Below are 15260 nucleotides of genomic sequence, written 5' to 3'. Positions count from 1 at the left end.
CTGCCTCCTGGGTTCAAGGAATTCTCCTGCCTCAATTTCCCAAGTAGCGGGATTACAGGCGCCTGCCACCATGCCCAGCAATTTTTTGTATTTTTAGTAGAGATGGGGTTTTGCCATGTTGGCCAGACTGGTCTCGAACTCCTGACCTCGTGATTTGCCCGCCTCGGCCTCCCAAAGTGCTGAGATTACAGGCATGAGCCACTGCACCCAGCCAAAGAATTTAAATACTCATAAAACAGAGGAGAAAATGTGAAAGGATGAAACTCCTCAGAAGACTTCACAACTTTTCTTTGTACACATAGCATATTCAAACATTGTGAAAACAACTAGACTAGTCAGGACTCCAGTACATCCTCTGATGAAGACTCCAGAGAGAAGAATTTGAAAAGCATTACTCTACAGGTACAGTACATTGTTGACAACTAAAGAGAGAAAAAACTAAAACATCAACACTTACCGAATTCCAATCCCCATGTTTTCAAGCATGCAGCAGGTTATGAATCCAATAGTTTATGGAGTCAGGAGGATGGAATGTTTGGATGATCCCAAAACATGGTTTGAGAGTCTGGATATGGAACTCTGGAAAAGAAGCCCACAAGGGACAGGTGTGAAGTCTACCTCTATTAATTGCCCTCTGCTTGCAATTCTTTTTTTGTTTTCTTTTGAGACATAGTCTTGCTCTGTTGCCCAGGCTGGAGTGCAGTGGCACGATCTCGGCTCACTGCAACCTCTGCCTCCTAGGTTCAAGGGATTCTCATGCCTCAGCCTACTGAGTAGCTGAGATTACAGGCTTGCACCACCACACCTAGCTAATTTTTTTTTTTCAGTAGATGCGGGGTTTCACCATGTTGGCCAAGCTGTTCTTGAACTCCTGACCTCAAGTGATCCACCCACCTTGACCTCCCAAAGTGCTGGGATTACAGTAGGCAATGGGCCACTGCACCTAGCCCCCTCTGCTTACAATTCTAATGTTGATAAGTTCTTCTAAATTTTTTTATCTTTTTTTAAAAAGAGATGGGGTCTCACTATGTTTCCCAGGCTGGACTCAATCTCCTGGGCTCAAGCAATCCTCCTGCTTTAGCTTCCCAAGTAGCTGGGACTACAGGTGTGCACCACCATGCCCAGCAATAGTTTTAATGTTTAAATAAAACCCTTTAATGTTTGAGGGACTGGACAAATCTTTGTTGAGTAAAATACTAATTGCTTTCTCTGATTGGAAATTTTATTTATTATTATTATTTTGAGACAGAGTCTCACTCTGTTGCCTAAGCTGGAGTGCAGTGGTGCTATCATGGCTCAGTGCAGCCTCGACCTCCTGGGCTCAAGTGATCCTCCCATCTCAGCCCCCTGATTAGTTGGTACTATAGGTGCACATCACCACACCTGGCTAATTTTTTTTTTTTTTTTTTTTTTTTTTTTTTGAGACGGAGTTTCTCTCTGTCACCCAGGCTGGAGTGCAGTGGGGGCGATCTCAGCTCACTGCAAGCTCCGCCTCCCGGGTTCACGCCATTCTCCTGCCTCAGCCTCCCGAGTAGCTGGGACTACAGGCGCCCGCCGCCACACCCGGCTAATTTTTTGTATTTTTAGTAGAGACGAGGTTTCACCGTGTTAACCAGGATGATCTCGATCTCCTGACCTTGTGATCCGCCCGTCTCGGCCTCCCAAAGTGCTGGGATTACAGGCATGAGCCACCGCGCCCAGCCTAATTTTTTTTTTATTATTATTATCATTTTAATTTTTTTTTTTTTTTTTGAGATGGAGTCTCGCTCTGTCACCCAGGCTGAAGTACAGTGGCGCGATCTTGGCTCACTGCAAGCTCCGCCTCCCAGGTTCAAGCGATTCTCTTGCTTCAGCCCTCCCCCGAGTAGTTGGAATTACAGGCACACAGCACCACAACCGGCTAATGTGTTTTTTGTATTTTTAGTAGAGACAGGGTTTTGCCATTTTGGCCAGGCTGGTCTGAAACTCCTGACCTCAGGTGATCTGCCCACCTCGACCTCCCAAAGTGTTGGGATTACAGGCGTGAGCCACTGTGCCCTGTCTTTTTTTTGTTTTTGTAGAGAGAGACTTGCCTTGTTGCCCAGGCTGGTCTCAAACTCCTGGGCTGCAGCAACCCTGCTGCCCTGGCCTCCCGAAGTGATGGGATTACAGTTGTGAGCCACCACACCCAGCTGGAAATTTAATTTATATTTTCACAATGATATCTTTGACATTCACATTCATTCATTTCTTGAGCATCTGTTTTTTGTACCAAATACTTTGTTGGTGTTAGGAATACAAAGGTGAATAGAAAAAATAAGGTCCTCGTAAGCACTTACAGGAACCTCACAGGACAGAGCAAGGTAGAAACAGGAAAGTCATCTGTGATAGAGAAGCGTGTTATGAAGAGATAAGTACTGAGAGCCCTAGGAGGTAACCTAACCCAGATTTAGGGAAAATTGGAAGTTAGTAACTTGTACACAGACACTTACAAGGTGTGAAGGAGTTAACCAAATAAAGAGGTGGGGAAGTCTGTTTCAGGTGGAGGGCACAACATATGTACATTTTGGAAAGAACATGAATGATTATGCATGCTGAGTATGTGAGTACTAAAAGTAGTTTAGAGAGTCTTAGAGTGGTCAGAGATGAGACTGGAAAGGTGAGCAGCACAAAATTATGGAGAAATGTACAAGCCACATTCTCGAGGACGTAGAATCTACTGAAAGTCGTGATGGATTACACGTTGGAGTTTTGAAGAGGGAAAAGTCCAGACTGGAGATCAGGTTTTTGACTTGGACAACTGGGTGGATAGTGGATATCATTCACTAAGACAGCAAAAATATGAAGAGGAAATTGAGGAGATTTTGGAGTGAAGGTGCTGAGTTCAGCCTTCGACGTGTTTGTTTTGTGATGACTGGGGAACATTCAGAGCAACAGCAAGCAGTTTGATCTAGAAATCTGAGGATATCCATTTAGGAGTCAACCATACATGACAGACAACAAGAGACTTCACAGCGATGAATGAGATGCCCCGGGAGGGTGTGTAGGAGCAGAGAAAAAGAGAGAAGCCAGAATAACACCAAAGCTTAAATAAAGGATGGTGTAGGCCAGGTGCGATGGCTCACATCTATAATCCCAGCACTTTGGGAGGCCAAGGTGGGCGGATCACGAGGTCAGGAGATGGGGACCATCCTGGCTAACATGGTGAAACCCCGTCTCTACTAAAAATACTGACAAAAAAATTAGCCAGGCGTGGTGGCACGCACCTGTAGTCCCAGCTACTCGGGAGGCTGAGGCAGAAGAATCGCTTGAACCTGGGAGGTGGAGATTGCAGTGAGCCAAGATCGTGCCACTGCCCTCTAGCCTGTTCGACAAAGCGAGACTCTGTCTTAGAAAACAAAACAAAACAAAAGGATGGTGTGTTAGTTCATTCTGTGTTGCTTAAAAGGAATGCCTGAAGCTGGGTAATTTCTAAAGAAAAGAGGTTTATTTGGCTCACAGTTCTGCAGGCTGTATAAGAAGCATGGCAGTCATATCTGCTTTTGGCAAGGTCTCAGGAAGCTTTTACTCACGGCAGAAGGTGAAGGGGACCAGGCATGTCACATGACATGGCCAGAGAGAGAGCAAGAGTGAGAAGAGGAGGTGTTGCTCTTTTGGACATCAGTGTTCATGTGAACTAATAGAGCGAGAACTCACTCATTACAGCAAGAAAGGCACCAAGCCATTCATGAGGGATCCACCCCCATGATCCAAACACCTCCCACCAGGCCCCACCTCCAATGCTGGGGATGAAATTTCAACGTGAGGTTGGAGGACACAAATATCCAAGCTATATGAGATGAGCAGAGAAAGGACCCCTGAAAAAAAGAGTGAGAATGTGTAGCCAGCAAGGTAGGGAAAAAAGAATTGTGAGGTATCCAGAGAACAAGGGAAAAGCATGTTTCAAGGAGTAGGTTGTGGTCCACAAAGGCAAATGCTATCGAGAGATCAAGCAAGAAAAAGACTAAGAAGCACCCACAGGTGAGTACCATGGAGATATCTGACCAGTTTGGCAGGGAGCAGGGTTCAGGGAGGCAGCAGTCAGGTCATAGTGAGTTGAAGAGTAAATGGAACCAATGGATGCAGACACCTGTTTCAAAAAGTTTGCCTTAAAAGTGGAAGACATAATCCCTAAAGTTTCTTTCCAAGGACAAGGAAGGTGGGCCACCATTAGGCTTACCTCAGAGGATCTCTGAGGTCCCTTACCACCTGCGTGTCAGCTCAGCTGACCTCATGCCAATGCTCTTGAAGGACATGGCCTGTCTGTTGACCCAAAAACTAGTACTGGTCTTGGCCAAAATTGCAGAGCAAACCAAATCAGCCTTTTGTGTCCTCCTCCTAACTCTTGTTCTGCACCTGCCCCTGTCCCTAGGCCTCTGAGGTCCACACAGACTTCCTGGTCCATAGCCCACTGTGAAGCATGAATGTGCACCTGAACTCTGAGCAGTCCACTGGTGAGATGACCTACAGAGGGATGAATCTGTTCTGACACAATTGTCACACTGTCACTATCTCTCACTTCTTGTCACAGCCCATGTATCAGGACCAGTCAGAGGGAGAGGAGAGGAGTGTAGTCACCTTGAAGTCTGGAACAAACAGCTGGCTCTGCAGCTGGCCAGGCAGCTATCCAAGCAGGGGGCCTCTCTAGGAGCAAAATGCAGAAGCCAAAATAAATGGGTCAGGTGAAAAGCGGATGACTGTAACTGCAAGCAGTGCTGAAGGTTGGCCCTGGGAAGTGAAGGAGAGTCAAGGCCTAATGGAAGGACACCAGAAGGGGTTTGAATGAGAGGGGAGGGATGGGGGGAGTCCAAGAGCAGGGGCCAGAAATGGGTTAGAGCCAATAGACCACACAGAGGCCACAATGATGCTGTACGGATGGGTCCATCAGCACCGGCTCTCTGTTACCCTGAATCCTCCCAGGGTACTGTTTCAGACCTCAGACCTTCACACGAAATTTCTGATATCCACAATTCCTCACATCTTATTTCCACAACGCCCCTTCTCCTACCATCCTATCTGTGTATTCCAGGAAGAAGATAGGAAAGCCCTGGGCCTGGTCGGGGGTGATAATGAGGTGTACATAGGCCTTAGTGGTAACTAACCTGAAACACTGCAGGAATAGGTCCCCCATCCTAAGAACCAGGAGTGGAAGTGAAGGCCTAGCACAGTTAATTTAGGCCCTAAATCAGTAAGAAAGCTAGCAGCATGACTTGATTCGTGGAAACATTATTTCTAAGTTGTAATCATTCCAGATGACTTAGGTTTTCCAAAACGCATACAATGACTGAACTGAAAGGCTTAACTGTCTTCAGTTTGTGATTACAGCACAGAGAGGAGATAAAGAACATTGGTAAACATCACATATAAATACACTATTTCTGCCCGTGCACAGATAGGCTAGGCTGTACAAACTGAGTTTTCAGCTGAAGAATTTTTTTTTCATTTCACTCAAGTCAATAGTCACTTACCTGCTGAATATTGCTTAAAGCAGAGTTTTCATCTAATTCTCATTTAACGAGCTTGAAAAGGCAAAACTAAATAATAATACCTCATTTGTGTGTGATGCTTGTCTTTCAAAGAAGACATCATAACCCATTTTAGACTATCTAATTTACAGTAACAACACTTTTACAATGTAAATACTAGTAAAGGCTATTATCATTTTACAAATTATGCATGAAAGAGACCAAGGCACCTGGAAATGAAATGACTGGTTCAGTGTAACTTCCATTTCAGAGGTGTTACGGCTGGTTTATTTTTAAAATTTTTTATGAAAAATTTAAAAACCATGACTAATGAAATGATGCTTCAAATAAACATATTTATTAAGGTGTACCTTGTGCTCCAATTTCAAAACAAAAAATATTTTGCTTAAAAGAAATAACAAGGACCAAAACGTTCATGTGTTCTGGCCAGGCGCAGTGGCTCACGCCTGTAATCCTAGCACTTTGGGAGGCAGAGGCGGAGGTGGGTGGATCACCTGAGGTTTGGAGTTTGAGACCAGCCTGACCAATATGGAGAAACCTTGTCTCCACTAAAAATACAAAATTAGCTGGGCGTGGTGGCACATGCCTGTAATCCCAGCTACTCATGAGATTGAGGCAGGAGAATCGCTTGAACCTGGGAGGTGGAGGTTGTGGTGAGCCGAGATCGCACCATTGCACTCCAGCCTGGGCAACAAGAGCGAAACTGTCAAAAAAAAAAAAGAAAGAAAGAAAGAAAAGACAAGACAAGGACCAAAATGTTCATGTGTTCTGTCTGGGTGCAGTGGCTCATACCTGTAATCCCAGAACTTTGGGAGGCCGAGGCAGGTGGATCACCTGAGGTCAGGAGTTCAAGACCAGCCTGGCCAACATGGTGAAACCCCATCTCTACTAAAAATACAAAAATTAGCTGGGTATGGTGGCACATGCACATAATCCCAGCTACTTGGGAGGCTGAGGCAGGAGAATTGCGTGAACCCAGGAGGCGGAGGTTGCAGGGAGCCGAGATTGCACCATTGCACTCCAGCCTCGGCAACAGAGCAAGACTCCATCTCAAAAAACAAAAACAAAAACAAAACAAAACAAAAATGTTCATGTTCACAGATCACATCTCTCTCACAAATCTAGAATTAAACCAATCAATTCCTACTACCCAGCTCTGATGTTCATCAGCATCATTCCACAATCTTGTGCCACACACAGTACAAGTCACAGACGGATCACTCCCCTTTCCATACGCATTACGTTGCAATAATCTTGTCTCAACTGGATGTGGAAAAAATCATTATATGTACAAATTCTGCATATATGTAAAGTCATTGACACTCTTTTTCTTTTATTAGCTTCAATTTGGGGGGTAACATTTTTCTGATCTTTTTATATATTCATTCATCCACACTCTCCAGCCTTTATGCAACTATTCAACAAACACGATTATGTGCTCAAACTGTACAGGCGCTATTCTAGATGCACAGGATAGAAATATGATTAAGGGCCAAGTGTGATGGCTCACACCTGTAACCCCTGCATTTTGGAAGGCCGAGGTGGGTGGATCACTTAAGTCCAGGAGTTCAAGACCAGCCTGGGCAACACAGGGAGACCCCGTAGCTGGGTGTGGTGGCATGCAAAAAAATAACCTAGGAACCCCAGAATTAAGACAAAGTCACAAGCTTCAAGAAACTCACAGTCCAATGGGAAAGCCAGAAGAGAAAACCATTGAAGTTCACTGTGGTAGTTGTAGCGATTGAACTACACGCAAACGTGGTTTGGGGCTCTGTCTTTGTATGAGTGGGTGAGGAAGGCCTCCTGTAGAAGGTCCTCCCAGAGCTAAGCATGCCAGGACGAAGGGCATTTGGGTGTTCCAGGGAACAGCGTGGGCAAAGACACCAACAAATAAGAGCAGACAATGCATTTGGAGAACGGCAGGACATGTGGTACAACGGGAGTTGTTCAGTTACTTTATGGCTGGTTCTGTTTCACAGTCTGGGCCCTGGACATCCCCAAAAATGCTTCTATGAAGGGAAATGTATTGTCCTCAGTCATGTAAGTAAAAGCACATTCTATATGGAATCGGTACCAAAGTGCCTTTTGAAGCTTTGACCATTTGAGGAAAATGACACAGAGAACAACACAAAATCAAAGTTTGGGTCTGGTCTACCCAGGTTTGTATTCTTCATACTTCATTACTGTTGTACTCCAGTGGGGAGCCGGTATAAACAGCCTGCTTATTCACCAATTCTAGGCGACCACTTGGTCCATCTCCATTATTATTTCAATATAACATTTTTATAGAGAAACATTTTGAAGTACGGCATTTTCTAATACACTATGTTGGATGGATCAGGTTTTTCATATTCACCTCTTCCTGACCAGGCAGACTTGGTGCTGCTCACCCCCCAAAAAGGGTGGGAGTCAGTCTGAAAGGCTTATTCTCAGGAACACCACACACCTGCAAGAGGTGTTTGAAAATAATTTCTCAAAATCCTACACCCAAGTCCCTGCAGGGTCAGCTCTTCCCTGAGGCCCCCTCTGAGAAGTCTTGCATGAAGGCCTTCTTGAACTGGGGCCAGGAGGAGATAAAATTGCAAGCACAACAGAACTCATAAACAGCCCTCCCTAGACTCACCCTACTGCCCGAGTAATCCCACCTGAATTCCCTTGTCACTTACGCAAAACTTTGCACCCTGAAATCACATCATTGTTTCTACTCAGGAGTTTTTCAGAGACTCAGAATAACTCATTTATCTATTTTGGTTCATGATCGATCATGGGATCCCCTCGAAGACATTATTTCTTCATTCATCCGACTTTTACCCATTCAACAAGCATCTACTTCGTCATTTCTGCCTATCTCTTGAAGCCAATCCAGTCAGCCTTTTGCCCCTATTACTCCACTGAAAACACACCGATGAAGCTCGCAATGACCTCCATGACATCAAATCCAAATTCACAGTCTTCATCTTACTCCTCCTCTCAGTACCCTCTTGGCACAATGTTCACCCCCTTCTGATAAAACACTTTCTACCCTTATCTTCCATCACACCTCACTAGGTTCCCTCCTACCTCATTGTTCCCTCCCAGTCTCTTTGGCTGGGCCCTTCCCAATGTCTGAATATTGGCAGCCCCATTGGGCTTGTCCCTCTGCAATTCTCAATCCAGTCCATTGCCTTAAATACTGTATTTCTCACTCTGATGCATCCCTAAACTCCTGACATGGAAGTGGAAGAGAGGCCAGGTGCAGTGGCTCATGCCTGTAATCCCAGCACTTTGGGAGGAGGAGGGCAGATCACCTGAGGTCACGAGTTTGAGACCAGCCTGACCAGCATGGTGAAACCCCGTCTGTACTAAAAATACAAAAATTAGCCGGACGTGGTGGTGGGCGCCTGTAGTCCCAGCTACTCGGGAGGCTGAGGCAGAAGAATCGCTTGAACCTGGGAGACGCAGGTCGCAATGAGCCGAGATCGCTCTGCTGCACGCCAGCCTGGGCGACAGAGCAAGACGCTATCTCAAAACAAACTAAAAACAAGAAAAAGGAAGTGGATTCTTTTCCTAGAACCACTGAAGGAGGAGATGAGTTGGCAAGGAGAGAAAAGTGGCTTTTTTGTAAGAGGAATAGGATGAAAACAGGCACAAAGGTGTGGAGAGGGAAAACTGTTCCAAGAAAAGAGAGAAGTCTGATGTGGGCTAGAAATCAATGCTAAGGTATGTTGTGGCTATATTGCGAGGAACCTTGATTACAGCTAAGGAATCTGGACTTGATACTGAAGACAGTAACTATCAGCATTTCTTAAAGAGTGGAAAGATGTGCTCATTCATATTTTAAAAAATTAAAAACTTTAGTGGCAGGATGAAGACTGAGCCAGCAAAGCCAATTAGAAGACTACTGTAATAGTCTAAAGAAGGGATTAAGGTCTGAGTCACCATAGCAGCAGTCGGGTGAAGGGTAGTAACAAGTCCAAGGGGGATTTAGAAGTAGCACTGAGGACACAGTTATCAATTAGATAGAGGTTTGGGAGCAGGAGAGACAGGCCAAGGTTGAAGTGCAATGACACTGACTAAGCTAAAGGCGGGAAGGAGAGCAAGTGCAGAGGGGATGCTGAGCAGGATATGAAGCTCACAGTAATTGTGGGATATCCAGTGCAAATGAATGACAGGACTGCAGATCACGAGAGAGGTCTGGGCTGAATGCATAGGTTCAGGAGTCCGGGCCCATCAGTGGCTCAGTCCTCGTAATAAATAGGATATCTTGGGGGCAGACAAACAATGAAAAGGACCAAGCAAAGAACACTGAAAAAAAGCCTGAGGCAGCTGTCTATGGAGAAGGACCCTGGCAATAGACTGGAAAGGAGAAAAGATGCGGCATGAGAGTGGGACAGAGGGAGGTCTGCAAGGAAAGAGACATGAGACCTTCCCAGAGAAAATGATCAACAGCTCTCTCTGGGGTCGGACCAGGTATAAGATAAGGCTTAGTAATTAGAAGACTTGATGAGCACAGTTTCTAGAGAATTAGAAGTCAGCTGGCCGGGCGTGGTGGCTCATGCCTGTAATCCCAGCACTTTGAGAGGCCAAGGCAGGTGGATCAACTGAGGTCAGGAGTTCAAGACCAGACTGGCCAACATGGTGAAACCCCGTCTCTACTAAAAATACAAAACTTAGCCGGGCTTGGTGGCGGGCACCTGTAATCCCAGCTGCTCGGGAGGCTGAGGCAGGAGAATCACTTGAACCTGGGAGACGGAGGTTGCAGTGAGCCGAGATCGCACCATTGTGCTCCAGCCTGGGTGACAAGACTGAAACTTCATCTCAAAAACAAACAAACAAGCAAACAAACAAAAAAGAAGTCAGCCTGGGCTGGGTGCAGTGGCTCATGCCTATAATCCCAGCAGTTTGGAAGGCTGAGGCAGGAGGATCACTTGAGCCCAGGGTTTGAGACCAGCCTGGTCAACATAGTGAGACCCTATCTATAAAAAAAATAAAAATAGAGGCTGGGTGCGGTGGCTCATGCCTGTAATCCCAGCACTTTGGGAGGCTGAGGTGGGCGGATCACAAGGTCAGGAGATTGAGACCACCCTGGCTAACACGGTGAAACCTCATCTCTACTAAAAATACAAAAAATTAGCTGGGCATGGTGGCAGGTGCCTATAATCCCAGCTACTCAGGAGGCTGAGGCAGGAGAATCGCTTGAACATGGGAGCAGAGGTTGCAGTGAGCCGGCATCTCACCACTGCACTTCAGCCTGGGAGACACAGTGAGAATCTGTCTCAAAAAAAAAAAAAAAGAAAAGAAAAAGAAAAAAAATTAAAATTAAAATTAAAAATAAAAAAGAAGTCAGCCCGGAGTGGCTTGAGTGAAGACTTGTCTTTGAAATTGGCCAGGAGGGAAGCAGGTAAGGCTGGAAGGAAGGTGGAATTGGGCAAGGAGTAGGAATTATTTTATGGAATGGGAGTCCTGAGTACAAGTGGCCATCTAGCTCCTGCTCAAAATCTCTAGTGAGCCTACTACCCCACAAGACAGCTGGTTGGGCTTTTGTACAGCAACACATTGATTCCATTCAATATATATTTGTTGAGTCCTTGCAATGTCTAAAGCATCGGGCTTGGTACTTCAGGGCCTAAAAATATATGCAAGGCACAGTCATGCTCTGGTCTTTCTTTCTTTCTCTCTCTCTCTCTCTCTCTCTTTCTTTCTTTCTTTTTGAGATGGAGTCTCACTCTGTCACCCAGGGTGGAGTGCTGCGGCTCGATCTTGGCTCACTGCAACCTCCACCTCCCAGGTTCAAGCGATTCTCCTGTCTCAACCTCATGAGTAGCTGGGACTACAGGCGCCTGCCACCAAGCCCAGCTAATTTTTGTATTTTTAGTAGAGACAGGGTTTCACCATGTTGGCCAGGCCAGTCTTGATCTCCTGACCTTGTGATCCACCCGCCTCGGCCTCCCAAAGTGCTGGGATTACAGGCGTGAGCCACCGCGCCTGGCCTTTGGTTTCTCATTTATTGGCCCAAATCTACCTCCTTCCAACTATAGCTCTGTCCTCTGGAGCCACACGAGTATAAGAAGACTTTTTTCCATACGACAGCCCTCCAGCTAACTGAGAATGGTTTCCAGCCACCTCTGGGGCTTTCCCAATCATTTCACCTCTGTGAAATAATCCAGTCGTTATGTATGGATGTATGTATGTATGTATGTGTGTCTTTTGTTACTAGTTGGCTGCTCTCTTCTGGATAACCATACCCTAGTCTGTCAAAGTCCCTTTTAAAATGTGGCACTCAGAATTAATCACAATTCTCTCCATCTGGTATAGCAGTTAGAAACCAGTAGGCACATTCTTTCCCTTTTCCAGGACACAGTCCTTCTGTGAATGCCACCTGAGATTGTATGAGTGTTCTCACAGCCACACTGCAGACTCATGGTGTTTTATGATCAACTCAAATCTTGAGATCTTTTGCACTTGAAATGTTGATATACTAGGTCTTCCAAATCTAACATTTACACAATTGACTTTTAAAAGCCAATTGCAAGATTTTACACTTTTTCCCACTATTATGTATTTTTACATTGGCTTTTCATGAGCCAGTAGTAAAAAGTGGAAAGGTTTAGGAGTCAGACAGATCTGGATTCGAATTCTGGTTTTGTTACATAGCCCAGTGACCTCGAACATGTCATGTGATCTCTCTGAGTCTCAACCTGCTTATCAGTGAAAATAGGGCTAATCCTACCTGCACTGCAAAGTGGTCCTGAGTCTGAAACCAGGGCAGTATAATACCTGATGTAAGTTCTCAATAAATGTTGGTTTTCTTGCCTTCCTTTTCTTTGATTCTCTCAACTTTGATTCCCTAGCAGAAGTATGCCTTTTAAGTAATACCTCAAGATTAATACATCTTTCTTTTAATAAAAAAATTTGAGCATAACAGGAGCCAATAACCAAAAGAAGATACTTTAGTATAATAGTTAAGCATAGGGCTTCTGAAACCAGACTTTCTGTGACCGAATCTGAGCTCTTCTAATCACTAGCTATCTGGTGATTACAAGCAAGTTCATAAACCATCCTGAGCCTTGGTTTGCTCATCTGTAAAATGGGGATAACAATACCTGTTTCTCCAGCTGCTGGGGAAGATTAACTGAGATGATGAATGAAAAGCATTTTTGCTTAGAACCTTGCACATAAGTACTTGGGAAGTGGTGTTATTATTACCGCTTAGAAAACTCCAGGTAAGCAATGTCCTATTAATCTGCACTTTTTAATTTGAGACACAGTCTTGCTTTATCGCCCAGGCTGGATGCAGTTGCATGATCATAGCTCACTGCAGCCTTGAACTCCTGGGCTCAAGTGATACTCCCTCCTTAGCCTCCTGAGTAGCTGGCAATACGGTGCACACCACCAGGCTCGGCTAAATTTTATTTCTTTATTTATTTTTTTTAAGTAGAGGTGAGGTCTCACTATATTTCCCAGGCTGGTCTCAAACTCTTGAGCTCAAGCGATCCCCCCACCTTGGCTTCCCAAAGTCCTGAGATTACAGGTGTGAGCCACCACACCCAACCTTTTTTTTTTTTTTTTTTTTGAGACAGAGTCTCCCTCTGTTGCCCAGGCTGGAGTGCAATGGCATGATTATAATTCACTGCAGCTTCAACTTCCTGGACTCAAGCAATCCTCCCACCTCAGCCTCCCAAGTAGCTGGGAGGCTACTTGCACGCCACTATACCCAGCTAATTTTCGTATTTGTTGTAGTGACAGGTCTTACTATGTTGTCCAGGTCTTAGGATTCCTGGACTCAAGCGATCCACTTGCCTCAGCCTATCTCAAAGTGCTTGGATTATAGGCATGAGCCACCTCATCCAATCCACATTTGTGTGTGTAATCATTTTATCTACTAATAATACATTAGTAATAAATGTAATAATAAAACATTTCATCTACTAATAATACTGAATAATACTGTTCCATGGTCCATTATATTGTTCACCAGTAACCCTTGAAAACCTCTGTCCAATGACAGGTATGACAAATATGTCTGTCATCTTCTTACATATTAACATTATCTACAGAAAAAGCTAAACCAGCTAGAGGATCTTGGGCAAATCACTTGACATTTATGATCTCAGGCTCCACTTCGGTGAAATGGGGGTAATGGTAGTAATATCTACCTTAGAGGTCTGGCATGAGGATTACGTGACTTAAAGCACGTGGAAGATAAGGAAAGGAGAGTGGTTGGGAAGTACTTAAGTGAACCCAGGTTGGCTCTCGTTGATACCAACTTTCTTTCCCTAACCAAACTAAGCTTATCAGGCTGTAGGTTCTGGAATCCACCATTTTCCCTTTTAAAAATTGGCATAGTTGCCCAATCCTAGGCATATGGTATTTGTTCTATCCTCAGCGATTCCTCATAGCATGTCTATAATCACACCTGGAAGTTCCTTTTGTATCCCTAGATACAGTTTGTATGGATCAGAAGATTTGAAGCTCATTTAAATTTGAATCTCATCTAAATTTAAATTTTATCTAATTTAAATGTATCCTTTTATCATTTACCTTGGCTCCCATTTCATCTTAAATTTCTTCTTTATCCAGACTATAAGAACACACATGTCTATCCAAGTGAACTTAACTATAGAAATCACACCCACAAAATAAAATCAATTATAAATCCACTACCACAATATTGCCACTGTTAATATTTTTCTGTGGCCAGTCTTTCTTTTTTTCTGAGAAAATATATTTAAAAATAAATGACCTAGCTGGGCATGGTGGCTCACACCTGTAATCTCAGCACTTTGGGAGGCTGAGACAGGATGATCCCTTGAGGCTGGGAGTTCGAGACCAATCTGGACAACATAGCAAGATCTTGTCTCTAAAAAAAGTTTTAAAAAATTCACAGGGTATGGTGGCACATCCTTGTAGTCCCAGCTAATTCAGAGGCTGAGTCAGGAGGATCACTTGAGCCCAGGAGGTCAAGGCTGCAGTGAGCTATGATAGGCCACTGCACAGCCTGGGTGACAGAGAGAGACCCTGTCTTTAAATAATAAATAATAAATGACCAACTTTTTCTGATGTCATGATATCTTCCATAACCTGCTTTTTATTGGATATATACATTTCATCATGGGAATACACAAAATTTATGCAATAATTCTTTTTGGACATTTGTTATCTTTAAGTATTTAATATTATAAACAATGCTACACTAAATATTCTTCTACATTAAATTTTCTTAGTACCTCTAGTTATTTTCTTAGGATGAAGTCTTACAGGTGAAATTGCTGTTAAATGAGTGGTTTGTGTATGTTAAGGTTTTTAACACACAATACCAAATTGCTCTCAGAAGGCTTATACCAATTAATATTCCCAATGTGGTATGAGAGTGCTTATTTCCCTGACCCTTTATCCATGTAAGATATCATTTTAAAGTTCTTACAATTTGCTAGGCACAAAGGCGTCTGGGTTTTACTTTGATTTGCGTTTTCATTCATTAATAATGAAACTGGACCATTTTCATTTTCATTGACCAGTTGAATTCCTTTTTTTTTCCTTTTTTTCCTTTTGTTGTTCTTTACCCATTCTTCTTTTGAGATCTTGTCTTTTTCTTGTAAGTGTATGAGTTGTTTGTATGTTAAAGACACTATCGCTTGTCATATACATAAAGTCCTAGAATCTCTAGCTTGGGCAACAGAGCAAGATCCTGTCTCTACCAAAAAAAAAAAAAAAAATAGGTGCAGTGGCACACACCTGTGGTCCTGGCTACTCCGGAAGCTGAGGGGGAAGGATCAC

The 15260-nt window shown here is 44.1% G+C and overlaps 1 protein-coding gene across 2 annotated transcripts in view; it reads right to left on the bottom strand.

Moving 5' to 3' along the window:
- Positions 1-15260, bottom strand: part of MKLN1 (muskelin 1) — a 399844-nt gene that overhangs the window by 364991 nt on the left and 19593 nt on the right. For both annotated transcript variants that reach the window (XM_063667815.1, XM_063667819.1), the window contains exon 2: positions 458-579. In XM_063667815.1, the coding sequence (XP_063523885.1) occupies positions 458-486 (29 nt within the window). In that variant the 5' untranslated portion in view covers positions 487-579. The remainder of the gene's footprint in view (positions 1-457; positions 580-15260) is intronic.

This window comes from Pongo pygmaeus, chromosome 6 (assembly GCF_028885625.2).
Source record: "Pongo pygmaeus isolate AG05252 chromosome 6, NHGRI_mPonPyg2-v2.0_pri, whole genome shotgun sequence".
Lineage (NCBI taxonomy): Eukaryota > Metazoa > Chordata > Mammalia > Primates > Hominidae > Pongo > Pongo pygmaeus.
Note: the sequence above shows the minus strand (reverse complement) of the source record. Positions and strands in the feature narration are given on the sequence as shown.